This window comes from Bubalus bubalis, chromosome X (genome assembly GCF_019923935.1).
Source record: "Bubalus bubalis isolate 160015118507 breed Murrah chromosome X, NDDB_SH_1, whole genome shotgun sequence".
Classification (NCBI taxonomy): domain Eukaryota; kingdom Metazoa; phylum Chordata; class Mammalia; order Artiodactyla; family Bovidae; genus Bubalus; species Bubalus bubalis.
Genome location: NC_059181.1, coordinates 125,474,326 through 125,502,301, shown reverse-complemented (window position 1 = coordinate 125,502,301; position 27,976 = coordinate 125,474,326). Strand labels below are relative to the sequence as shown.

The 27,976-nt window shown below is 35.4% G+C and overlaps 1 protein-coding gene across 6 annotated transcripts in view; it reads left to right on the top strand.

Moving 5' to 3' along the window:
- The window catches only part of KLHL13 (kelch like family member 13), a 199,100-nt gene that overhangs the window by 123,572 nt on the left and 47,552 nt on the right, over positions 1-27,976 (top strand). The window contains exons 1-2 of one of the 6 annotated variants that reach the window (XM_006050448.4): positions 72-461; positions 2,141-2,206. The exons of 2 other annotated variants lie outside the window; for them this stretch is intronic. In XM_006050448.4, the coding sequence (XP_006050510.1) occupies positions 421-461; positions 2,141-2,206 (107 nt within the window). In that variant the 5' untranslated portion in view covers positions 72-420. Of the gene's footprint in view, positions 1-71; positions 462-2,140; positions 2,207-11,933; positions 12,358-12,722; positions 13,021-27,976 lie in introns of those variants that run through there. 3 more of the 6 variants (XM_006050447.4, XM_006050450.4, XM_006050449.4) reach the window with 3 other exon arrangements.

The following is a 27,976-nucleotide window of genomic DNA, read 5'->3' as shown; positions in this document are numbered from 1 at the left end:
GTAACCCTTGGAAAAATGAGATAAACATTTTTTTTCCTCTCAATCAGATCTCCTGGTGTTAGTATTTGCCTCAGCCCACCTCTGCTCTGAAGAAGAACACACTGTTCCTGTTCAGTTTACTATAACTAAGCTCAAGATTCATGTGGTTCTGATCTTCATATCTGATCAGGAGTTAAGATAAGAAATAGAAACAGTTCAAGCACCCTGACTACAGTTTCCTATCAAGGGAAGGTGTGTGGTGCATAGGTTTTGAATATAGAAAGCTTGTTTCTGCTTTTGGGAGCTACAACTGTGAAGTGTTATACCAGGCAGATGCACTGGGGTGCGCTACGATGTAGCCGAGCCTAGCTGTGCATCACAGCTCTCAACTTTAAAACTCCAGAGAATTTGATGAGAGAGGGATCCACAAGAACATGACAAATGATGAGAGTTCAAACCTTAAGAGAAAAATGGGCTTATTGGTAAGAGACCTTTTTTTCTTTATTTACTGCTGTTCCTTATTCATTAAAATAGCAAGCCTGTTGTTTTCATATGTGGCTGGGAAACGGTGTACAGAAATCAATTTTATATGTATTGTAGAATTCAGGAGACATATTGGTAACCATGGAAAAATCATAGGAAGCATGTATAAACCTTGATTTGGGGGGAAAAAAATCACTAGGGAAATTTTACTTTATTGCAGACTGTGGTATAGATTTATTTGTATAGCTTACACGTAATACAGGTTAAGAAATATCTATATTTTTTAAAAGTTAAAATAAAGAATAGTGACTTGTGTGAAGATACATAATTTCACTCAGTTACCAGAAGGTGGCACACCAGATTCTTCTTAAATACACAAAGGAAAGGAATAATATTAATAGGAATATAAAATAAGCTGTATTTAAAGATCCTTTAATGTATTTTTTAAGCAAAAAATTATATAATTGTTATTTGCTTAGTGAGGTTTGTTGCTGAAATATGACAAATATGAATTTAACCCATTGTAGCTTTTTATGATCCAAAATAATTTTTATGTGTATAGTAAAAGTAGACTTTGAAATAGTATTGCCATTAGGAAATACTGTTTGGAATTTATCATTTAAAAAAATAAAATACTTTCTACCTACCTTTTGCATAACAAGTGATTAGATGTAGAATAACATTCTGGATAAGGTTTCTGCCAACCTCTTTTTAAAGATACTATGAGACTATGACTTTGATTTAGTTGTGACTTTAATAATGCAATAGTGCTTGTGAGATGACCCAGAAAAATACCAAATCTGTTCATTCTGAATAAAAAGTTAAAACAAAGGTGATGCTTAGTATGTTTACTTTCTATAAGGTAATAGCAATATAAATGAGATAAAGGTAAATAAATTGAATTTTGTGTTAGAGCTCCTTAAACACCTGCCAGCATACTTTAATTTTTTAAGCGAATTGACTGTTGACAGTATATACTGCAGTGCTTCTGTAGTAGTCTCTGTTTTTAAAACTGCATTCCTGAGGCAGTACCAGAAGTATGTCTGTTCATCGTTGCCTTTGTATTAACCCAAAGGAGTTAGGTATACGACAGAACTTCACAAAACAGAATCACCCAGTTAGGAGGCAATACATCTATTTATATGATTTTATTAATTACAAGCAGTATGAAAATAAGAAACTGTAGTAAATGAACCTAGAAGAACATTAGCCATCTGTTCTCTGAAAGCTTGTAATGTTTGTCATTTGCTTTTGGGTTTTAATGGCAAAACAGTATATCAGCAAAGAATTGAACTTTAGGCTTAAAAAGCTAGAAAATGACAAAGCATTCCAAGGCTGAGTATATATTTACTGGAAAAGTGTTTCCTTGTGTCGAAATTTGTCTAGTTTAGTCTTTTAGATCAGCTGCCAATAAATGTTGTATTTAATGTCAGTCTCTATTCCAGACTTTCTGAAACATTAAGAGAGCTTCTGAAAACAAATAGAATCCTATGGTTTCCTAGTTAAGGTTTTTTTTTTTTTTTTTGAAGATAATTTACATATTTTAAAATTGTTCAGAATTTATATATGATTTATTAATTTACAGCTAAAATATTTGCAGAGTATGCTTTGAAAAATTTTAAATACATGCCATAAAGCCACAATTAACCAAATTTTATTTTTTGCACTCCACTTTTAGGAGACGGAGGCAATTATCTTTAAAACAAGCCGATTTCAAGGATATATTCAAAAAGTCAACTTCAGGGTATGTGTAAGGGTCTGCATTTTCTTCTCTGTTTTTTGTCGATGAGAATTTATCTTCATAAAAAAGACCCTGAGGTACTAGAAGCCATTCAGTCATCCAGGAAACTTTTAGTAACATCTAGGGTACTGTGTTTATTAAGACAAAAAATAAATTATTTTGTTAAAGAAATACCACGCATCATTGTATTGTGCTTTATATTGTCCAGTGTGCTTTCATAAACACAAGTACAGTTGGTTTTCCTAACATTGCTGTGAGTCTGGCAAGGAAAATTGGCATCTTCCCTATTTTACAGATGAGGAAGATAACACGAGAGGTTCCAAGTTTGTGGCAACAACCAGATCACAGGTGCCCAGCTCTGTCCTCTTCTGCACCCTTCCTCATCGAAAAAGTTTAACACAAGTTCTTAACTCCTACTCTGTATTGTGCAATCAGTATCAATTATACCACCCCTGTTTCCTAATTGCTGTACAGTTTCCCACTTTGCATGTGTCTGTTTGTCTGCCTCCATATCTGTCAGCCAGCTGGAGACCTTGCTTTTCAGACTCTCCCAGACCTGGAAGTATCTGGAGTGTGGGAGGGCAAGATAATGGCCATGGACAGTAGGGATGGACAAGTTAGTGGTGAGCAATCAAGGCTGATATGCTGAGGATAGCCCGGCACTGAGGCAAAAAAGAGAATCTCACTCTGGGATCATCTTGCCTGGGGGTGAGCTACCTTGACCTTAAAAGCAGGATTTTTCCAAGTTTAATAGATGAGGCCTGAAAATCAGCTGGAGTGGGGTTCTGTGGTATAATGGTTAGCCCTCTAGACTCTGAAGATCAGCTAGAGTACTTGTTTAAAATGCAGGAATACTGCTTTTCACTTCTAGACTTGTACATTTTCTTTCTTTTTTTTTTTAAGTCTTTATTGAATTTGTTACAATATTGCTTCCATGTCTTGATTGTTTTGGCCATAAGGCATGTGGGATCTTAGTTCCCCAACCAGAGATCGAACCTGCACACCTTGCATTGGGAGGCGAAGTCTTAACCACTGGACCACCAGGAAAGTCCCTAGACTTGTACATTTTCAATATTCAGCCTGCAAAGGTATAGGGCTTTTCTCTTGGTATGTGTATTGGAAGGTAAAGAAAAGAGCCCCCTTTTTCTTGGAAGCATCCAAATTCTGTGTCAAGGCCTATGGAGGTGGGAGTCAGGCAGGGGTGAAGAATGACAGTGGTTGCTTGCACACCTTGCTGTATCGTTATTAGAAGCATATAACAATAGTTATTGTGCATCATGTTGACTGAGGCATTTTAAATAGTTCATTTTAGACTCAAAGAAGGTAAAGCAGAAAAAAAGAAAGTAAGGCAGAAACATTGCCCTCAAAAGGTGAAAAATTAGTGACTTTTGATATTTTTAAGAGTTAACCTATCCCAGTTGTTGTAAAGTTAATTTTTAAAAACTGGCTAGAACACTAGGCTGTCTAGGATTCTGGATAGTTAAGGCTTAATGGATGCAATATATTTATGCTAACTCATGTTTCATATGTGAATATGCAGTCAGTCCGATTAGATTTTGTGGGGTTTATGGCTGGGGAACGTGTGTTCTTTTGCATACTTGTAAAACCTAGCAAAGTCATAACTTTTCAGTACTCACTGATGATTGAGTGAATTCAGCATGTACCTCTTCTGTACAGATTTTGGGCTTGGCATAGTGAGTTGATTGATTTTCGTGTTTGTGAAGTTCAAAGGGTCTATCTGACACTGGCCAGAATGGCTAATATACTATAGGGGCCTCCGTCCAAACAAATGCATTTTAGTTGAAAAATGCAAAAACATGATCCTAATTAATCGATTGGTTTAATTCTTGTTCCCTGTTTAGAGGATCAGTTTAAGCCCGATCTTGCTGCCTCTTCACCCTTTTTGGAATACAGTTATGTTCTATGCTTTAAAAGTCTGAATCTCAAAAAACTGGCGATTCTGGAAATCTCTAAACATAAATATTTTTGTTTACTGGCTAGACAGTATCATACGAATTTAAACAAAATGACCAGATCCTGTAGTGAAAGATTCATAAAAATGCTCCACAGTGTCTCCGACTTAGATCAAGCTGAATAAGGAAGGAATGAATAAATATATGCTAGCTAAAGGGAAGATGTCGTTTATTCAAGTGTTATGTAGCTTCAGAATTCCATGAAAAGTAACTGATTATTTAAAACATATATATGATTTTGAAGACATGAAGTTGTTCTCAACTACTAGATGAAGTAGACAGACTTAGAAAGGCAGTCACGAACCCCCAATTTAAATTGCCTCTAGTCAAAACCTAGGGTCAGCCTAGAAGAGGAATTCTTTTTCATTTCCTCATAACAGAATTGCATTTACTTTAGTTAGTCATAGAATGTGAGATGAAAGAAAAGATTTTCCCCCAGTGGACAACCATTGTATCCAAGTAATGAAGCTAGACATAATTCTAAAATAATGCTGTCATTAGTTCGTAACACATGAACACTTTATATAACATGAGTTAATGATGTATTCCATCATAGGATTTTCATTGAATTGCTAAATATGTTTTTGAGGCATAGCAAATTTTAGTTGCAGACTAGCTTCTGTAATTTTGTCTTACTACCATGTATTTGAAATCTTGCAGTATAAATGTTTCTATGCCTCCCCTCCCTTCCTTTTTTTTTTTTTTTTTTTTAAGGAAAATATCTTTAGGGAGTTTCCTGATGACTAGTGGTTAGGACTCTGTGCTTTCACCGCTGGGGCCCGATTCAATCCCTGAACAGGAAACTGAGATCCCACACACCATGTGACATGGCCAAACTATCTTTAGAATTCAAGATTATCTATGAGAAGAATTCTAAGTTAGAAAATGAGAAGGATCTCAAAATTGTCATGAAAATAGAGGTATTGAACTGATTGTTAAGTCTCTTTGATACCACCATAGTAGGCAGATACCATAACTCTACATTATACCTTTAAGAAAACTGTTGGGCCCCATGTTATGGCAGTGGGTCACAAGGTTCAAGTTGAAAGTTGAGCCTTTTTTGGAGTTTAAGATATTCTTGTTCATTATATAGCTAATACCTTTTATTTTTAAATAATAATAGTTTATATAGATATATGTATAGGAAATTGAAAGTTTTAATGATTAGGCCTGGGAAGTGGTAAAAACAAAATTAAGTCATTTACATTTAAAGGGCCCTTTATCATGGAAAATTTAAGTAGTGTTGTATAATCTTAATGAGTCATTAGGATTAGCTTTTCATGAAAGTGTTTGCTTCTGGCTAGCAAAATATTATTGTGATTACTCAAGTATTTGTAACTAAGATTTACAAATACTCAGAAGAAGAGATGGAACAAGTAAGTAATCATCTAGATCTCTGCACATGTGAATATTATAACTTTTTGGATAAAAATATAGAAATATAATTTTTTCAAGATAAAAATATTATTTCATTAATTCTAATTGGGATATTGAAGAAAATGTTTTACTGTTTTATTCTAATGGTCTTTCAGCAACTTAGATTTTTGTAAAAATATAGGTTTTACTGAAAGCATGCATAACAAATGTTGACTTTCTTTAACTGGCATGCCTTTTGAGACTGGGCATGTAATGTGCTTATTTTAAAAAGTTTTTAAACCATTGTAAATAAACATTATTAGAAATTATTTACTCTTATCAACATAGTTCAGGATTTATAAACATTAAGATTTTAATATTGCTTATTATATTGTTTTCATGGAAACTTTGTAGTTTTGCTTCTATCATTGATATCACAAAGAAGTGAAAGTGTTTGAAAAGCTTTCTGTGCATAGAATTTTCAGTCAGTAAAGCCATATTCTTAACTTTTCTTTCAGTAACACTACATTTTAAATGGCTTTTTATTTTGATAAGTTTGTATGCTTAATGTACAAACACATCAGAAATTCTAACTATAGTTTGGCTATTTTATTTACCAAATGTAATTTAAGTAGATACTTAGGAAGTTCTTAAGAGACAACTAAACACTTAATTATTACTTGAGGTGGGAGCCGAGATTTTTCCTTAGAGCAGTCTATCATCACTATAAGTGACACCTTTATTTTATTTAAGAAAGTATGTGTTCTGGGTGATTTTCTTCAACGTATGCTTATTTTAAACAAGTTAATGTGTATATTTAATTTTTTTCATTTTAAGGACTTCATAGCCTAAAATTATCAAATTAACAGATGAATATTCCTGTTACTTGAACTCTGCTTTTAGTAATAGTAGAATCAATAACACCATTTTAAAAACCTTTCAGGATATATCCTGGCTTTGGTACACAATTCTTATTTAATCGCTCATCTGCTTATGAAAACTGCTCTTTCAGTTTAGTCAATAAATACTTATTGAGTGCTTTCCCACGTGCCAGGAATAGTGATCAATTGGGATTCCTTCTTGAAGGAGGAGCAGGAATTTGGGGAGGGCATCGCAGGCAGGCAAAGTGGCAAGGCTGGAGTACAGGGTATGGTAACAGCGTGGCCTGTTATTGGAGCACTGGATAGATTATCCCTATTTGATGATTATAAACCATCTTTCTAAATGACATTTTTCAAACAATTTAAAAATGGTAATGCAAAATCAGGTATATAAATAGTATGTATGTAAAAATCGTTGATTTCCACCATTACCCCTCATAATACCCCAAAACACTTTGATTTGGGTTTTAAGGCATTTTTTACATAGATGGGAATACTTAAGAATTACTTTGGTGTATGCATGTCAATCCACTCCAGTATTCTTGCCTGGAGAATTCCATGGACAGAGAAACCTGGCGGGCTACAGTCCGTGGGGTCTCGAAGAGTCAGACCCGACAGAGTGACTAACATACACACATGCATGTCAAAGATAGATAAAGACTTACTTAAGCATATGGATTTGGGAATCATATGAATGAAGAATTCAGGGGTAGCCCCCCAAAAAAAGCCATAAAAATAGAGGTACTGCAGAAAACAAAAGGAAAAAAGAAGGGCAAGAACTTATGAATTTCCCTTTCAGTGTTAATCCTTTTCTCAGCTATAGTGAGATTAAGGGTAGTCAGAATCTGTGGGTTAATGGGTCCCCAACAACTGGATCTTTCTTGTTGCCTGCTCAGTCCCTTCTACTCCAGCTCCCATCTTAGCCTCATAACCCCTTTCATCTGACTCCCTAGTTATAAAAGGTGCTACATAAACATGAGGAACCACTACCATTCTGGCTTTCCATTCTCCTTCCAGCCAGTCCACTACCTTCCTTGCTCTACTTTTTTCTCCTTTGTTTCCTTACCTATTGTTTCCTGTCTTATCAGCTTACCATATTGTCTTATTGCTGACTCACCCAAAACAAACAAAGGAACAAACAAGCATTTAGTACCCTTGTTTTGCTTTGAAAATGTTCAAGATTTTAAGAGTACAATCTTCACATTATTTATGCCATCATGACCTGAGGAATTCTCTGTGCATATATTCACACCTGTGTGTGAGTGTGTGCCTGCACACCAAGTGTGTTTGTTTTTCTACTTGTTCGTATTGTGAAGGAGATAGGTATTATAGTAATCCAAGGCATGGTCATAGTTACAATAATCCATGTAAATTCTTTGTGGGAATTAAGGTCCACACAGTTCTATTAAGGAAATTGATTTGTGAGAAGGTGCTTGTAAAAGATGAAACAATGATTTTCAAAAGTATCTTTGAGAAATGTCTGGGGTTTTCCAAATTGATCTTAGCAAGGTTACATATGTGAGTATCTCATAAGAAATGTTTAACATATTTGATATTCAATTTCCTGAAACAAATAAAGAGGAAACATACACATAAGTATGTATAGCCATTCATGTGAACAGCTCTATTTCCTGTAATGAGAAGCCCTGAATGTATCAAGAATTTTGCTCTGTTGTCCAGAACAACACAAAACTTTTTGTGTATTTAAAGGGTTTAACAGTCCTACTTGGTTGCCATCCAAGTACCTTTACTGATTGCTAGAACATAAGCAGAGCACACAATTGGGCGTTTTCTACAGTCTTGTCTGTGCAACAGGGATAACATGGATCTCCCAGATTAGTCTGAAGGGACATTGTCAAGATTACACAGTGCCTGCTCACACAAACGATGGTTAGTGCTATTATTCTTTCGTTGTAACTACCGCAGGATTAACCAAAACTTGCAAGAAAAAGGTAGGTTAATTCTTAGGGAATATTGGGAGAATATGGAGAAAGAGGTCAGATACGTGACATATTAGTCAGTTCATTTCACAAAGTGGTGGTACTGGAGACAAACTGTTGCAGTCAATAAGCAAATTAAACTTTCATATAAAGTTATTTAGAAACATTTACAGTGAGAAAAAATTAGACTCTTGGCTGTATATTTCACTTTTCTCTCACATTGTGACTGGCTTAATTTTTACTTACCTTTTTCTCCCTGATCATTCTTTTTTTTTTTTTTTTGGACCACATGGCATGTGGGATCTTAGTTCCCTGACCAGAAATCAAACCTGCATCCCCCTGCTTTGAAAGTGCAGAGTCTTAACCACTGGACCACCAGGGAAATGCCTCTCTCATCATTCTTAAATGATGTCTGGAATTAAGATTTTGGAAGTGGTCTTTCTGCACACTTTTGTATTTTTGGTGTTTCTTTCCCATGTCTGTCATTTGAGTATACATGTAATTGGAGGAATGAATGATTATTTTGTAGTTCTTATTTCTTTTGAATACATTGAGACATTTGTAGAATGTGATTCACTTCATATGGAAGCAAACATCTTCTGGAACAGTCTCATTGAGAAGGAAAGACAGTAGGGATTCTAGAGCAGGAGTCCTAGACTAGGAGTTTGGGATTTGGTTTCTGGTTCCAGTTCTGCCATTAGCCAGTAGTGTGACAAGTTAACTTCTCTGAGTTTCAGTTTTCTCATCTAAACAATGAGTGTCCTGAGCAAGATGATTTGTAAAAGTTCTACAAATCTCTTTCTACTTTGGGAACCAGGGAATTCCGTGTTGTGAGATTTGGCCAAGAATGACTCATTTTGTGGCCTTGGCCAAGTCACAGCATTGTCCTTTGTTTATTACATCTCTGAAATGTGCATTTAACAGGTATTTTTAAATGATTAATGTTCATACAATGCTTTGAAGAGCCTTTGTGCATGCTGTCTTTCTATTCCGTTTATGCAGTTGTCCATAATAGAAACCAAGTGTTCTATAAATGAAAGCAGTGTTTCCTGTGATGTGAACGAGGGCTTTTGACATTTCCCAGTCTAAATATTAAAGTAGTGGTACTACTACTGCATAAAATTATATTTCAAATATATGTTTAATCATTTTCTTTCTTTCATTCTGTAGGAAAAAACATTTTTAGTTCCAGAATGTAATGGTAATTACACTCCATAGCTGCTACTACACTCATTGTCAGGGTAGTAAAATCTGATTAATTTGGACTCTGCTAATTTGTAGTTTAGGTGATTTTACCTGGCTAAAGTTTATTTCTAAATGACATATGAGAAATGGTGTTGTTAAGCATTTTAATAGGGTAAAGTATATTTCATGGACTATATTTCTACTTAAAGGAATTATTTTTAAGCCTTTGGCATATTAGTTGTTTGTTCATGAGAGATAATTATAAATGACTTCTAGCGATTTATTAAAGCAAAAAAACCTGAGTATAAATTCTCATCATCAGATAGAATGCTTTTAGGGTTTGGGATCTTTAAGAATGCTGAGGGTAGGTGGAGGAAAGCAGTCTTACTTTTCACTTTGAACAGATATTACAAGTGTTGGAGTGCTATAAAAACAGGTTTTAAACATTAAGTATAAGAGAAATCTAGACTGAAAATTGACATAGATGATTTGGTGGTATTGGTTGATTCTTTGGAGCTGAATGAGATTAGACCAATATGTTGGTTTTTGAATCAGCTGATTGTTCATAGTACAGTAATAACTTGAGAACCTTTGCAATAAAGTGATCTTCACCTGTGTGGGGAGGTTACCCTCTTGGAAATTAGGAAAACTCTATATTCACCCTGTTTTCCCCTTATAAATATTTAAGTAGTCTTTACAGATAAAGACTCAAAACCTATCTTGGTTTTACAGACATTTGGGGGTCATGTTCTCAGAAGGAGAAGTTACATTTGCAATTACAACTTTGTAATATTTTCATAAGCTGGAAAGTGATTGTATTTCCTCTCTAAAATCTAAATCGCCTCCATACAGCTAATTTGTAATTGTTTTATGTTTTATATTTTTTAATGTTTGAAAACGCTCCAGGATTTTGGAATGAGACATTCCACACTTGCTTGATTAGTATGTGTATGTGTGTGTGTGCGTGCATGTGCGCACATGTTGTGTGATTTTCTTCTGGGTGTTTCCAACAAATTACCACTGCCAGTTGTACCTAGAATCTTTTTGCTTCTTAACTGTTAAGAATTATTACACAAATCCTAATATAATATATTGACTATAGTTTTTGGTAGTAGTGGCACTTTTAAAAACTTTTAAAATATATTTTGGTCACTAAGATATTGATAAATACTCCTTTCTCTGATTTTCTTGAAGATTTCTGTGAGACAGTTTTGTGTGGGGGTACTAAAGAACTGGAAATATCATTTAACACTTTAAGTTGCTTGACTGAGTTTTTGCTCAATGTTTGTGTTTGGTAGATTGAATAAAAATTATTTGCGAGCTAGTGATAGCTGAAACCTATTTCGTATTTAATAAAGTATATGCAATAGTGGTCAATTCTTCAAAATAAGCTTTCTCGCCATAGCTGTGTATCTGTGAATGTATATACTGCATATGCATATATGTTGGATTTCATCGGAAAATACACTTTTGAATATTAATGTGTATCTTAAAGGTACTTTTGATTACCTTAGGTGATTTCATGCTCTATTTCTGGTATATTAAATTACATTTTTTGAAATTTTTGAAAGTAGTGTCTTTCTTGTATAAATCTGTGCTTTTTGAATACAAATGAGAAAGAGTCTTAGGGGACTGAATCCCAATCTTTCCAAAACTAGGAATAATTTGGAAAGGCTGTATAAAAGCCAGCTACTTAAATTGGAAGTACAAGCTTATTGTTTGAATGTTAACTTGAAAGTAAATATGAGCTTCTTGTCACTGCAGTGAGTTTTTTAAAAAGGTAGTGGCTTTCATGTCAATGGCAGTCTGCCTTTATTAAGGTTGCATTGATGAAGACGGATAATTTGGTTTTTAGGTAGAAATGGGAGGGTGCTCTAAGGGTAGATATTTAGTGATGGCGACTTGCCTACATCAGAGGTAAAAATCTTCATTCTGAAAATAAAGAGTTCAGCATAATACCTCTTTATCCTATTTTCACTTCTTTGAACTCTGTAGCAAATGTGTGAGTTTGGTGCTTTAAACAGAAACTTGAAACACCCAGTCACTCTCTGGGTATTTAGAATGCTATTTTCTGGCAGTATTTTAAAACAGTATAGATGAAGCCTCTGCTGTTACTTTCCTGAAATACGTCAAGCTGCCTTTGACAGCAGCTTTAATTTTTTAACTCCTTGTCAATCACTAACCCCTCGAGGTTATCGGACCCCACCGCTGAGCTTTGGAATAGTCCCTGCTGGACACCTGCTTGGTGTCTCTCCTCTAGGCAATTTGTGAGCTGTTTGGGGGCGGGGGAGTCATGAAGGGGGGTGAAGGGGAGGGAAAGGGGGAGAGAAAAAGGGGAGGGCAGCACTGAATTAGATTGTTGATAGCGTCCCTCCGAGGACTGCTATTAAGAGCACGCTATTCTGTACTTCTCTGCTGCAGAAGACAGAGTGGTATTCGTGTTAGCACACAGCATGTTGTAAATGTATGAGATTTTTGCTCATCCCGGCTTGGAATTCAGAATAGGGAAAAGAGAGCAACTTGCATGAGAAGCTACTGGAAGAGTGTGCAGAGTTTTGCAGCAGTTGATATTTGTTCTTACATTTTTTCCTTCTTCAAACTGGAAAACTGAGAGACTGGCATTTTTTAAACGGGCTCTTCCCATAATGGCATTCTTGTATTGTGTGGCCAGAGCTTGCAGAGGAGGAAAGCAGGCTGCCGAATTTAGTCACTGATCTCTGTTAGCTGTGGCCTAAGGCTATGCTGAGGTTTATATCCCATTTGTATTGTTGCAGCTCAAAAGAAGAATGTTCAGAGGATGACAAGTGTATTCTGAGTAGGTATGTTGTTTCATTTTCGTATGAAACCCGTCTATTTTCTTTTTCCTGCTACTATTGGTCAGAAATCAGGTTAATAGGTGCAGAATATAGTGCCGTGCTGCAGTATCCCTGTTAAGGTGGAACAATGGTCATGCAAGCTGAAAATAATACCAAAAAAAAAAAAAAAAAAAAAAAGCCAAACCCTAGCTGCTTTTGTTAAATAAAGCTGCATTGTGTGGTATGCACAGTGCAGTCTTTTAAAAAAAAAAAAAAAATATATATATATATATATATATATATATATATATATATATACTGCAGTCAACGCTTTCCTAACGAGGTGGCACTATTGTGGAGTTTGAACGGTAGAATCATCATATGGCTTTAGGGGACAGGAGGATTTAAAGGAGGTGCCTTGCAGCCCTATTTTACAGATTGGAAGCATCGGTTTCAGGGCACTGGCAGGATCGTTGGCTTGTTCTCCGCGGCAGCCACTGCTGTGTCAGTACAGTGTGGAATGGAAGTCCTAGTTGGTAGTCTGTTATGGAAACGCTGTTTACTGTTATTGTAGTACCGTGGTGACAACATGCCATTGAAATGGAAAACGAGCTCTCCTGCTATCTGGAAATTCCCAGTTCCTGTGCTTAAAACATCCAGGTCAACTCCACTTTCTCCAGCATACATGTAAGTGAGAGAAAATAGGATATTAAAGCGGGATTTCATTCATGAATCAACCTTGTGGCAAAAGGGGCTAAACATCCCAAACAGCAACATGCAAAACCCCACAAGATGAAAAGTCTCGACCTTGCTGACATTTAACTATATTGGCATGTTCACATTTTACCACTGTTTTGTTTTTCTGGGAGTTTATGTTTATTTTCATTTAAAGTGCTTCATGGTAATGTAATTACTAAGATGAGAGTCTAAAGGTATAGCTAAGAAAATGCATAAGGATAAACTTTTACATTGGTTGGATTTTTTGAATTTTGGTTTATCTGTAATACTTAAGATGACTTCTTTTGTGTAATGGCACAAAAACTGCTGATGATTGATGGTGTATTAAATATGGAAATGCTTTCTATAATTTTTTGATGAATTTGAAACTTTCAGAATTAACACATTGATCAGAAAAATGAGACTTTTAATCAGGACTTTTATACTTGAGTTGTGTATGAATATTAATAAGTTTGATATTTTATCTTTCTCAGTTTTATAATTTGAGTTCTGAAGTATAAGTTTTGAATTTGTGCAAATTTATAGTTCTGTGAGTAGCTATTTATATACATGGAGTTGAAAAGCATACAAATGTCTATTTTAGAAATTTAAGTAAATATATACTGAAATATTTGGGGGAAGTCTTTCTAGAATTTTTGAAACTCTTTCTAAATTCGCACAGGGTTGCTTTAAAAAAAATCTAGGAGATACAGTAAATTAAAATATTGCCTGTGATCTTTTTTTTATAGAGAAGGAGTGAGGGAAAGCTGGACTTTTTTTAAAAAAATTAATTGTGTGAGAAAAGCTTTCGAATGAAAGTCTGTCTTAACTGTAAGTGTTCCCTTTAAAATATTTTTCAGTAGGACAGATGTGGAAAATTCTTCCTGCTTTTAGGTTTATCGTGTGTTTAGAAATCTGGTGAGTTGCCATTTTATTACTTAGTTTTTGCTTTATATGAGGAGCGGATGCACAGGGGTATCTGTCTGGTTCTTTGAAAGGCTTTCAACTGCTGAAGAGGTGTGCTTGTGCTCTCAGTCCAAAAGAAGCAATTCCCAGGAACACGAGGGAAAATGACATTTCAGTTAAATCCCATTCTCATTTCATTTTCAGATTATTTTGTATATTCCTTCTTAGAGATGCTTCAGGTTATTCTATCTGGGTGTTAAATTCTGTTTCCTATAAAGTTAAAAAATATAAGTTATGTTTCTAAAAGAAAAAAGGAAAAAATCAGCTCTATTTGTCTCTCTAAAGCTGTATTTGTTAAAAGTGCAAATTAATGAAGGTGACAGGTTAATGGCGCTCCTTCAAATAATTTGAGAAAATGAGATGTGCCTATTGACTTTATGTATCTTAGCTGGTGAGAAATGACCAAAGATTTACCAAAAGCAACTTTATCATCAAAGTAAAATACAACAAAACATACACACCTGAGGAAAGTAAAGTCAGTAGGTTATGGTTAATAATGGTTACTAATGATTCTAGTATTCTTACTGCATTTTACTGTCCAAAAGATCCAATATGCAGCCCCTATTGCAGCTGACTTGTGAGTTTTTAGAGATGGTTAAAATATACTTATATTTTATCAATCCATACTAGCCACAAGCTCAGATACAGCTTAATACAGCATCTTTAATGAATCACTTTCTTTCTTTTAAGTCCTCACCTCTTTGACCTGATGTTATGAGTGAGTTGATTTAGATGACAGAAGCCAGAAAATATAGATCTTGCATGTTGGCTCTGATTATTGATAGTACACATATGTAGAATGGAAAAGTGTATTTGAGGAGCTAGTGCTAGCCTGGACTGTTTTGGTATTGTGACAGTCTGTATTATTAAATTGGCCTTAACTTATTTTTATAAATAAATTAATAGGTTACAATATTATATAAATATACACAGAGAAAATACATTAAATATAGGAAAAGAAGACTAGCTTGGGGAGTTTAAATCAGTGTTTTAAATAAATTGTTCATTTCCTTGCTGGACCAGAAATAAAGATACCATGTTTAACATGTTGTTCTCATCAGGGTTTGCTTATATTCCATAACACTTCTACACATAAATGATATTTAAATTGCACATAGTTTTCATTCAGAAATTATAAAGACTAATTTAGAATACTAGGGCAAGTAACATTGTGTTTGCTTCCAGAATTGGTTGGGCTGGCAAACACAGATTATAGATTAGATGGTTAGTTGTGTCTTTTAGGTCTAAAGTCTTTGCATTGATTTGAAGTAGCTAAATTCTGACTCTTTAATAGACTGTGATGTTTAGAATTTACCTGTAAAATTATGTATAAACATTAAAACTACTATCTTGAATATAGAATTCTTCACAGTTAGTATAAGCATCTTTTGGTATATTTGCTTGTGTAGCATCAGTATTGGTTTTTAAACCTTTATCACTATTTACTGTGATTTGTCAAATACATATTACATGATTTTCATTGATGACTTGGGTACTTTTTCAAAGACTGAAATTTCAATATAAAATATTTTTGCTTGTAGTAAAAGTGTGTTGTAGTAATGGAGCAAATATGGAGAAAATATAAAGGCTCCTCATGGTCTCTTTCTCAACTCAGCGTAGGTGCTGCTGACTTGAACTCTTGCATTGGCATTATTGATAGGCCAATGCTGTTAGCCACTAGTAAAAGCTACCATAGAGAATGTTTTACTTACTGCAAACGTTGAACAGAAAAGCTCCCTTCTTCCCCTTGTGGATTTAAAGTCCAATCTGGCTTGCTTTCTGCTTGTTTAGAACCTGAATGAGAATTAAAACCTTTCCATATTTTCAAGACTTATTGATGATAAAGACAATGTTTATGATAATATGAAGGAAATAGTTTTTTATATAGTATAAAGTGCTTTTCAAATTGTGTTACAATATGACTCCAGTAAAGTGGAGTACCTTAAAGATGAAAGATTTGGGGAAATTATCTGGAAAATTATCCTTTGGCTTCCAGATAGCTTGATTTCCAAATATTACTTAGGCTTTATTGGATAGATAGTCTTCTTTCAGCTTCAGTTTTGAACACTTGCAAGGGCGGTGTGCCATCCAGGTGGAATTCTGAAGGGACTGTCTTGCTCGAAATCTGAGTGATGTGTTTGTGTTCCACTCTATTCAACAGAAGGTTGAAGTTCAACCTTAGCCTGAAGGAGGATCTCCTGGTCAGTGTAAACTGAATTAGTAAAGACTCTGCTCCTGACAGGTGTGAACCATATAAATTAACCTGTCATTTTGCCTAAATTAATAAAGCTGAAAGGGCAGTCACTTCTAAGTGGTTTTCTGGTATTTGGTATTCATTGTTTTCAAACAGCAAATGGTTCCTTCAGGCTGATGTTATAGGGTTAATGTATTATTAGATTCCAAGGACACACGGAAATAGAACAGAATTAGCATTAGCGATCTTTTTCTCTTTTCTTTAGAAGCACTAAGTCTTGCTAATAATGGTGTGGCAGTAAGGAGGAAGACAATGGGTAAGAATTAACCAGCACAATGTAACAGTGAATCCTAGCCAGCCAAACAATGGGTGTAGAATGAGTGTTAGTGAATAAGACTTTTCCTCTCTTAGCCAATGCACTTGTATTCAGTTAGTGTCTTGTTTACAATTATTTTGTTTACTATATAAAATATATTTTAGAGTAAAATACCAGTAACACTGACTTTCATAGCAATCATTTTCTATTATTTTATCATTAAAATTCAGTATCCAGATTTCCCTAGAAAAGATGGTACTTTACTTGACAATAATTTTTCTAGATTCTTTCATACTATATAAATATTCTTTCTTTGTGGATGACTCACAGGACAGAGAAAATTAAAATATGCATTTTCTAAATTTGACATGTTTTCTATCCCCTAAGATTGTCTTTTTTTTCCATTTTACTGAATAAAATACAACCTCTAAAATAAAACAACCATAGAAATCTTTTTTATCTAGCCACATACTTCCCAAATCGATATTCTCAAATTAGAAAAGAAAATAATTAAGTATTTTCACAATTACCATGTACAGAAACTTTAGTTTGTGTCTGTTTTTTTTACTGCATATGCTCCATCTAATAAAATTATGTGGAGAAATAACAAACAACACCTCAGAGCAATGTAATGTTCATGTGTAACTTTTGTATTAGTAGTATGTTTCTTGAGAATTTCCATTGTCTGCGCTTGCAGGAGGATTAGCTTAAGACTTACTAATGGCAAATCATTGAGATAAAAGTGACCTCAGATGTCATTTAGAGAATCTAAACCCCCTTTAAAGCAAGAATCCTTCCTGTGACACCTCTGAAAGATGCTGATACACATTCTCCTTGATTGCTGTCAGTGACAGAGAGCCCACTACCTCACCAAGGTAGCACCTTTCATTCATGAACAGCTCTTCCTTGCACTGAGCAAAATCAATTCCTCCTATCTTTTATCTCCTCTTCCTAGTGTGGCCTTCTAGAGCTATGGAGAAAAGTATTATTTTTTCCATAACATATAAGCCTGGAAATGTTCTTTCTTTAACCATTACTCATGTGACAGGTTTTCCAGACTCTTCGCTCTGCTGGTTGTCCCTCACCCAACAGTTTTTTATGTTAGTCTTTATACAAGATATTGATTACTTCATCTGAATGAGATGCTCCCCATGTGGTCTGACTAAAGGAAGACACCTCTCTCCTTTCATACAGGCATGATGCTTATCTTAAAGAGCCTGGGATTATATTATTTTTTAAGCATAACATTCACCCTGAACCATAGTTAATCAGAGTTTGCAAACTTCTTTTCAGAGTTTACAATGGGTCAGCAATTATTCTCTTGGCTACTTTGAGAAAGTCTGGCATGCACAAATGAAATTAAAATTTAGTTTTAAAGCCCACTGTTTGTATCTTAAAATTTTTTTTTTAATTTTGTTTTTAGGCCCATTGTATGTGTCTTTTGGGCGCTTCCCCAGTTGCTCAGTGGTAAAAAAAAATCTGCCTCAAATGCAGGAGATGTGAGAGACTCAGGTTTGATCCTTGGGTCAGGAAGATCCCTTGGAGCAGAGAATGGCAGCCCACTCCAATAATCTTGCCCGTAAACTCCCTTGGACAGAAGAGCCTAGTGGGCTACACTCCATGGGGTCCTAAAGGGTCTGACATGACTGAGCACTGAGCATGTATGTGTCTTTAAAAAGATCTCTTAAAAATTATTTAATGTAACTGAAGATTATTAGACACAAGAAATTTGCAAGACAGAAAGCTAGTATTTCTGATGCTTTCAGAAATTTCCAAGAATGTTACTTGTCAACAATTTATCTAGATTCCTTGTATTTTATGTCTAAATAAATGAGCGTTACCTCCAAGTACTGCTTAAAACATTTTCCCAGAGGGAAGAGAGGTGGAAATGCAGATCTTTTATCATCATGGGAAGTCTGAAGTTAATAAGAATTCTAGACATTCTGCTTGAAATTTAGAATATTTAGATGAGACCTAAATAGGGCAAGTTAGGGGGAAGGAAAAAAAAAGAACTAAGAGATAGGCAAGTATTTTATTTGTATTAATGGCTTTATTACTTCTGGTGAAAAGTCAAGAATTACAAGCACTGAACATGCTGATATTTTAAATTGAAATAGCAACCACAGTGTACTGCTTTTATTTCCTCAAGGCTGAGAATGAGGTGGTATAAATGTGAGATTCTTGGGCAATCAGTACATAAAGAAGTTACTGCGCAATCTACTTTTGAAAGAGCTCAGTTCTTTTTCAATCACCTGTATATTGAGTTTATGATATTCAGAAGTTATTCACTGCCTGGTATGTGTTAGGCATAACTCTGCTGGGTATTATGGATATAGTCCTTGCAGTTATTCAAAATGACTGTTCTTTATCTTCCATCCTATATTTATAAACAGTTAAATTGCTTAATGTATTTTACTGCTGTGAAAATTCTAAACCAGAACAAGTTTAAATAACATTTTTGTTTACTATACTTTCAGTAATGATAATAGTTTAATGACGGTAAAAATACTACAGAGGAGAAATGTGTCTGGGCTAACAGAGGAGATATGAATTGGATATAGATAACATTTTAAAGTGCATATTCCTATTGTGATCATTTCACAATATATACAAATATTGAATCATTATGTGGTATACCTGGAACTAATATAATGTATGTCAGTTATACCCCAGTTTGTAAACAAAAAAGGAAATGCATATTCCATAAGGTGGAAAATGATGTAATTTATGTTTAAACTTGAGAGTCACCTTTTTAAAGAAGAAGAACAAAGTACCATCCTTTAAGTTGGACAGGGCTTAGGTGCTTTATAGCATACAAGTGTATCTATTTTTACCTTTACAAAGCATCAGCAATTTGATCCCAGACTATGTGATGTAATCTTAGTGAAAAATAAAATTATATTATGTTTCCTACTATAGTAAAATATTTTCACTGGCATGACTTACTATGATTAGGGTATATGTTGTTTTTACCCAATTTTATCACATTTATGGTATGGTAAGACAGGAGATAGCCAACTTGTTGTACAATACTTTTTATATGGTTCAGTGGAGAAATGAAATATCTTTCCATAAGAACAATGTAAATAAAAACACCTTTCAGAACTCTTGATCTACCTATATAACAAATGTTATAAATTTCATATGAAATGTATTTATTTCCAGTATTTAAAATGTGCTGGTTTAACATAGTTAAATGTAATACAGTTTACTGAGTTCTAATATTAGAGTACAAGCATTTTGTTAAAACTTCCCAAAGTTTGCTGTCCGGGAAGACACTCCTTTGGGAAAGGTTCCAGGTGTTCTCCTTACTTGTTGCAAGTAGTAAGTCCTTCCTTTTCCAGAAAAAAACAAAAAAAAAACAAAAAAAGCCAAGCACTTTGTCAGCTGCCTCCCAAACACTCCAGAAAGGTAAGTCTTCTCCCTGTTTTACACTACGGGCACGGTGGTTCCAAGAAGTTAATTAACTTGCTCAATGTCACACTTCAAGTAAGAGGTGAAGTGAGAATTCAAATGCAGGTCTTGATTTCAATGATCTTGGCTTCTCTAATGCCTTTTTGTTTTCATAGAGTTTTGCTACTTTCATGCCATCTCCTAATTAGGAAATATCTCACTAGGATTCGAAGAACAAAGAAGTATGACAGATGAGATAAACTTTTTTGAATTGGATGGTGGTATAGGAACAAGATAGCTCTACTTTGTGGTACAGTCAAGGGGTGAAATTACAGGAAAATAGTGGGGCAATAATCTTTACTTAACTGATATGATACCGGCATTAACCTCTTATTTCCTATTTCTTTTGAAGTATTATTCTACTTTCATTGGCCACCCACCTTTTCCCCCCTGGTAATTAGCTGCCATTGACAGTGCTGTAGCTGTTGCACACTGGGCTAAAATCAAGGTGATGGCAGGGCTGTGTTCGCTTCTGATTCTCTAGGGGAGCATGCATTTCCTGCTCATTTGGATCACTGACAGAGTTCAGTTCTTTGCAGCTGTAGGACCACCAAGGTCCCCATCTTCTTGCTGGCTGTAATCCAATAGTTGATCTCAGCTTCTAGGGGCTGCCAGCATTCCTTGGCTTCTGGCTCCCTTCCTTCATCTTCACTGCCAGCAATGGCAAGAGTCTTTTTCACATCTATCTCTCTCTGACCCTACCTCTTCTGCCTTTCTCTTCCACTTTTAAGGACACATGTGATTAGATTGGAAGATGCAGGGACTCGATTGAGATTTTGGTTTAAAAGCTTTAAATACTGCAGGGGATTTTTTTGTTTGTTTGTTTTGGCTAGGCAGCTCGCTCGGTATGTGAGCTCTTAGTTTCCCAACCAGGGAATCAAACCCATGCCCCCATGCCCTAGTAGAATGGAATCTTAACCACCAGACTACCAAGTCCCATGAATATGGTATTTTAGAACAATAAAATTTTGAAAATGAAACATTACAAGAATGATGTATTAGAGTGGCGAGCTCATCTGTTGGTGGCAACTGGGCTAAACTGGTGCCTTGGCCATCACTGTGTCCTTCCTTTCTCCCTCCCCCTCCTTCTTCCCCACTTGAAAGTCTCTCACTAAGGATATTTCTACAAATTCTAAATGGCCTTTGCTCATTTACAACTTGCCCTGTAACATCTTCTATTTTCACTCTTTGGTTTTGTTTGGTTGGTTGGTTTTAAAAATATAGTGCTTTTCACTGGCCCATGAGATCAGAACATGGCATCTTAAAAAGAGCCTAAGTATCTTCTTCAGTATTCTTTGAATCCAAGAGCTGGGAGGAATCTTAGAAATCATTCTTTGTCATACCATTGTACCTAGAAAGAGAATGTGATATTTAAGTCTGGTCAGTTTTCCACCATCTGTATACATTTGTATTTGATGATTTAACCCAGTCTTAGTTTATATTTCCTTTTTATTACTTGATCCTGTTTCATCAATTGTATTACAAATTAATGTTAAAAAGCAGTTTACTACAAAAACCTCAACTAGGTTTCTCTTTATAGATGTGATTGTACTAGAGATTTTTCTCTTGTATTGCATTGAACTGTTTTCCTAATTAACTCATAGTTTGACCTAGCTTTAGTTTGGGTGGACCTGCAGAATATGTGAGGGACTCCCCTGGTGGTCCAGTGACTAAAACTCAATGCCCCCAATGCAAGGGGGCCAGGTTTGATCCTTGTTCAGGGAACTAGATCCCACATGCTGCAATTAAAGATCAGAGATCCCAACAAAGATCAAAGATCCTGCATGCTGCAACTAAGTTCTCACACAGGCATGTAAATAAATATTTAAAAAAATAATAACATTCTTTAAAAAATTTGAAATACAGTTTTGAAGAGTATATGGATATTTTAGGTTGTAAGTAGATTATCCAATAGACAATTCCTTAGCATCACCAAATTGAAGTCATTTTATTCATTATGAGTATTTTCCCTTAAAGGATGTGTCTGTGCAGTCATTTCTGAATGATTCACAGCTAAACAAAGGTTCATGGAACTGGAACCAAAATTTTCATCTGAAGTAGACCAGTGACCTGGCTCATTAGCATATCTTTTGTAGGCATATTGCTGAAGTATATAGATTTAATTAGAGACTTTTTTTCAAATGATGTGATGTACCATCAATCATCATACGTTTGGCTTTCTTTCCTGTAATTATAATTACAGATTATATTTTTGCATAGTGGATATTATTTGATTGCTGATCCAGCCTTGCAGACAGCCTGATCTGGGATGGATAATCCTTTCAAATAAAATAACTAAGGAAATTCGATGTTACTTACTTTTTTTTAATTTGGTGCTTATATGCTAAATATGAACTGCTACGCTTCTGTACCAGGGAGCAAGTATGTAATTAGTTTTGTTACTGTAGCTTATATAAATTATGAAATCTAGAATTTGTTAGTAGATAATGTTGATAATTTATTATTATCTTTATAACATTTAGTCCTTTGCAAAGTAATTATCTCTTTTACTGTAATCTCTTTGCAAGCAAGTATCCCACCTGCTCTTTTATACCTATCTCCTAGTGCAGGGCCTGGCCTGTGTTCAAATGTTGAGTTGGTGAACGAATTCAGAGAGAGTAATTTTTAGGTCTGTAGCCTTGTGCAAATTATTTCACTTAAAAGTGTGTTGCATATCTTCATTTCATATATAAAGGATTCGAATATATTACAGTCTTATTAGAGAGTAAGTTACAGCTATCTTTCCTATGAAAAGAGCTAATCCAAAATCCTGATTCTGCTCCTTGCTTACTGATGAATACCATGATGCTGGCACAGACTGAAAGTAATTTTAGCAGAAGCAATTTACCAGTGACCAGAATATTTTAGTCATGGTTCATCAAATTGTAATCTGATAAAGAAAGTAAGATTATGATCTCTTCCAAGGCAGCAAAGTTAAGATTTATTTGGCTTATTTTCATACGTCCTTTACCATGATGGGGAAAAGTATTTTAGACAAATTTATGTTTTAAAACTAGTATGGTTGCACCTATATGATAATGTGTTTTCTGTGTATAGTTTGAAAACAGAAAGGGCTGACTAAGATAAAAAGAAATCTGACTAGGTTTTAGGAGAAATAAACTTAAGATCAATACTCAAAAAATCATGCAGATTTACTTATGTTCTGAATTGTTTTATACTTATAGAGGCTAGACCAAATGTAAAGGTTTAACAGGTGATATTTTTTTTTTTTTTTTTGGGCTGTGTTCCTCGGCTCGTGGGGTCTTAGTTCCTCCACTGGAGATTCAACCTGGGGCCATGGCACTGAGTCCTAACCACTGGGAAATCTGGGAACTCCCAGCAGATATTAAATTTAAATTAACTAACTTTCCCTTCTATCAGAAATATTTTAAATAAATGCTTTTATACATTACTTGGTTAACAATAGAAAAAAACAGCATAGCAGTTACTAATATATGAAAACAACATATTCTAAAGCAAAACAATTGATAGTTTGTGAATAAATTTAAATTTTTATTTTCAATCGTTAAATATATATTTGCTTTGAGTTATTTGCCAGAATGTACAACTAGTTAAATAGGGCTAGTCCAAAAAGCCTGGAATCCAAGAGTGTAAGATTTGACTTTTGTTCAGCAAGCAGAGCGGAGTCATTGAATACTTTTGAGCAAGGAAGTGACTTTCAGAGCTATAAATACAGCCGCAGTATGTGAAGAAGCTGTACTGTAACAAATATGTTAATAACCAAATCCAAGGAAGAAGTAATAGATACCCAAAGTGTGGCAGGGACAGTGAGGGTGGAGACGTGGTGAAAGATAGATGCATACTAGAGAGACACTTAGTAGTACTTTGTCAGTTGCCTGGATATAGGAAATGGGAGAGAACCAGGAGTCAAAGATGACTGAAATATTTTGATGACAACACTTTTCTTTTAGAATCCAGAATATCCTATCTATGTCTCTCTTGAATGCATGACATCTAGATACATTTGAGATTCCTAAACTTTCTTCTGACTGACTAAGCTTCCAGGAATGATCATTAAGAACTATGTAGTCAAATTTTTCCATTGAGAGTATCTTTAAATAAGCCAATTTTCTTCTTAAAGCATGATCTATAAAAATACTGGCTTTTGAACATTTAAAAATGACTTATTGCTTCAAGAAATAGCTTGTTATAGATGGGGTGATTTGAGGGGGAATAGCATTAGGCTAGCATTTTCCAACTAGCTGAGCAAACTTGACACCTTGACCCTGTTCTCTTCATCTACTTGGTGATTCTTCTTCACCTCCTTCTCACCTGCAATTTGAAAGTCAGAAATTATAAATTGGGGTATGAAACATTAGTTTAAAGGACAGTATGGAAAGAAGGAAAGGAAGGGAATGCTTCTCTCTTGCTTAATATCCTTCAGTTATATATGTCACAAACAGTTTGAGGCAGTACTTCATTACAGCTTCACAATTCATAGATTGCTTCAGCAAGACACACACACACACGGTCTGAAAATGCTCCAGTTGGCTTCTGTTTCAGAATTCCCACTTAGTTGACTGGGAAATGTGAGTGTTGGATGCCTACGGTCATACTGCTTAAATGATATGGTCTGCCTTGATCCTTTTTGAGTTCCACCCAAGAACACAAACTCTTTAAGCCAGAGACCATTATGTTCCTAAAAAGAAACACCTTACCCCCGAAGTGGCAAACTCCTCAATGAATTATAATTTGCATCTACTCTCTTAAAAAAATAACCAGTCTGCCTTCCAGGAAGTCGTTACCAGTTTTATCAAGAATACTTAATATTTGGGGTAAACAAATATAGTCATGGTACATAAATACTTTATTCAAAAGACTCCTTCCTGCACAGTGGACAAAATCTTATGAAAGTATTTTTATAGAGCAATTTTTGTTACTCATATTAATAGAGCTATCTGTAGTTAGATCATGAAAGTGCATTGTGATGTTGAATGCAACTGACCAATACAGTGATCTTAGTTAAAATAGTTTTCTAGGACTGTAGTCAAGTGGAGGTTCTGGATGGCATTTCAGGAGAAAAATCATAAGCCATTTCCGCATTTCTTCTCTTAGAATATGCTTGAATGTGTAGATAGGTGAGTGGGCTGTGACAGTAAGGTTTTTTTCATCTTCTAACAACCTAAGAACTTAAGGTCAGAAATAACTGGTTATGTTTCTTTACGGTAAGCATTGTACAAGATGGATAACAAAGTCTTATAGCAGAGTTTAATTTAAAAAGCCTTAATGATGAGACTGCCCTGGTAGTCCAGTAGTTAAGACTTTGCTTCCAATACAAAGGGGATGGATTCCATCCCTGTTTGAGGAACTATGATTCCACATGCTGCAGGGCTCGACCAAAAAACAAACAAACAAAAACGGGGACTCCCCTGGTGGTCCAGTGGCTAGGACTGCACTCCCAGTGCAGAGGACCCGGTCCGATGCCTGGTCAGGGAACTAGGTCCCTCCCACATGCCACAACTAAGACCTGGGGCAGCAAATAAATATTCTAAAAATAAACAAGAACAAAAGAAAAACTTTAATGGTGAGGCAAATATGTACAAAATGGAAAATAATTCCAATATGAAAAATTGTACTAAAATTAGACTTTTTGCTTCTCCAAGCCTCATATCTGAGACAGGCTTGGGAGAACTATCCTTAGTGTGATTCCCAGACTCTTGGGGTTAAGACTTTATCTTCTGATTTCTCTTTTTGTATTACCTTCTTTTCTCTTAAAAATATTGGCTGTCATAATAAAACATCGATTTGATGAAATCATATTAAACATTTAAATGATTGATCTGATATATTCAGTGAAATAATTAGGGGTGCCTCTAGGTCATTGCAAAATCAAGAATGAGATTTGTTACATATATTATAGTCTTTGAAGATAGAATCAGTGGGACTCATAGAGCTGCCAATTGTAATTCTTAAAACATGAAGTGCAATTGGCTATTACTTTTAAGTTGGAAAGTCTTACTCCTTGTTATTATTATCATGTTTCCTTTTAAAAGAGAAATAAACATTCCCTTAAGACATGGTCATGAATTATTGACTTCATGAAGTTGAATATAACTAGGAAATTCAGAAAAGACAGAAATGGATTGGATTTTTACCACTTGATTGATGATTCCTCCTGTTCCCAGAGAGATTTGTCTCAGTGATTTCTAATTGGTTTTGAGCTTGTGGAATCTGCCTTTATAATAAACTCTAAAATTGGATAACTTGGATGTTTGAATATTTCATAAACTGAAATTTTAGGCAGGTAAAAGCCCAAGTCTTTAATAATATGGTTTTCCCTTGAAACGCACCGTAGCACCATAGTCAAATTTCAAAGTTAGTGAGTTACAGATAATAGGAGTAAAATGACACCTTGGTTAATAAATCCTCTAGGAGCAAAACGCTCCTTTATAGAAAAGTGGCCGGGGTGTCAGAGTTCCCATTCCAGTTTCGTCATTTGAGGATTGAAGAAGGAGAAGGCATGCTCCTGGCCTCAGGTATAGCTCAACTTCTTCATAGCTGGGCTGGTGCTGGCTGTAGTGGGGTAGGGAGCATCCTTTTAGAGGTATAACTCTTTCTTCTGAGTGCTAGGAAGGAAACTGTTGACTGTGATGGGAGTCTATGCTGTTCACCCGAACTACATGTCCATGTTGCTGTCTGCCTCCCACCAGTTCCACTTCTGTACTCTCTCACCTTATATGGCTTCTTAAGGCAGGGCAGTTTTGACTGAGACTTAACTTTTTTAGCTAGTAGATACAGAATCGGCATTTAGAATTCATTTATTAAAAAGTAGTGTGGTTGATTTACAATGTTATATTAGTTTCAAGTAGAACTCATTCTTTTGCTTATTCTTTTTGTTTCTACTTCTGTCTGTCTATCCATCTATCTACCATCTATTTATTTAACTACCCATTGGGGCTTCCCTGATGGCTCAACTGGTAAAGAATCCGCCTGCAATGTGGGAGACCTGGGTTCGATCCCTGGGTCGGGAAGACCCCCCGGAGGAGGGAATGGCTACCCACTCCACTATTCTGGCCTGGTGAGTTCCATGGACTGCATAGTCCATGGGGTTGCAAAGAGTCGGACACGACTTAGCGACTTTCACTTTCTATCTATATCTTTCATCCAAATATGATGAGAAATTTATATAAACCAAGCTTCCAAACAGTAGAATTTTCTAGTGTAGGTGCATAAGACTTGATGTAGTTTAATTGATATATGGATTTTAAAAGATGAAGGAAGACTAAAGTTTTGAAATATAGAGGGAGCAAACATTAAATTGACAGTGCCCTGGTGGCTCAGATGGTAAAGCATCTGCCTCCAATGTGAGAGACCCAGCTTCGATCCCTGGGTCGGAAAGATCCCCTGGAGAAGGAAATGGCAACCCACTCCAGTATTCATGCCTGGAAAATCCCATGGACTGAGGAGCCTCATGGGCTACAGCCCATGGGGTCGCAAAAAGTAGGACACGACTGCGCAACTTCACTTCAAGAATAGGACTGAGATATTCAATGCCAGTGCTTTATGGTTTAGATAATTAACTTTCATCAAGTTAGATTAGAATATCATTTGTCATCCCATTTGTTTAGCCCAATTCCCTCATCTGTGTCATAGTGCTATTTCTGTGATGGCTATTGGATGGCTTTGGAATTCAGAATCTGTTCTTTTAGATGTTCGTGTCAGTAATGTTGAGTTCTTCCTAAATTTGATCTGAGTTATATCCTAGGATATGCTCCCTCCCAACCCCAGATGTGTTGGGAGAATGACATGGAGAGGTTTTTAACATTGGTATGGTTGTTATGGAGGTAGTGGTAAAAGTGAGTAATTTTAGCCTGAACTAATTCAGCCAACAAATTGGTTCCCTGTAACAGAACGATCCTCATGTCTATAAATTAAACATTGGAATGTCCATCTTGAGGCTTCATGGCCTATACTCTCTGCTCTTTGTTTTTTAGGCTTGGTGTGGTGAGAACAATGTGGGCTGTGGAATCAGATTC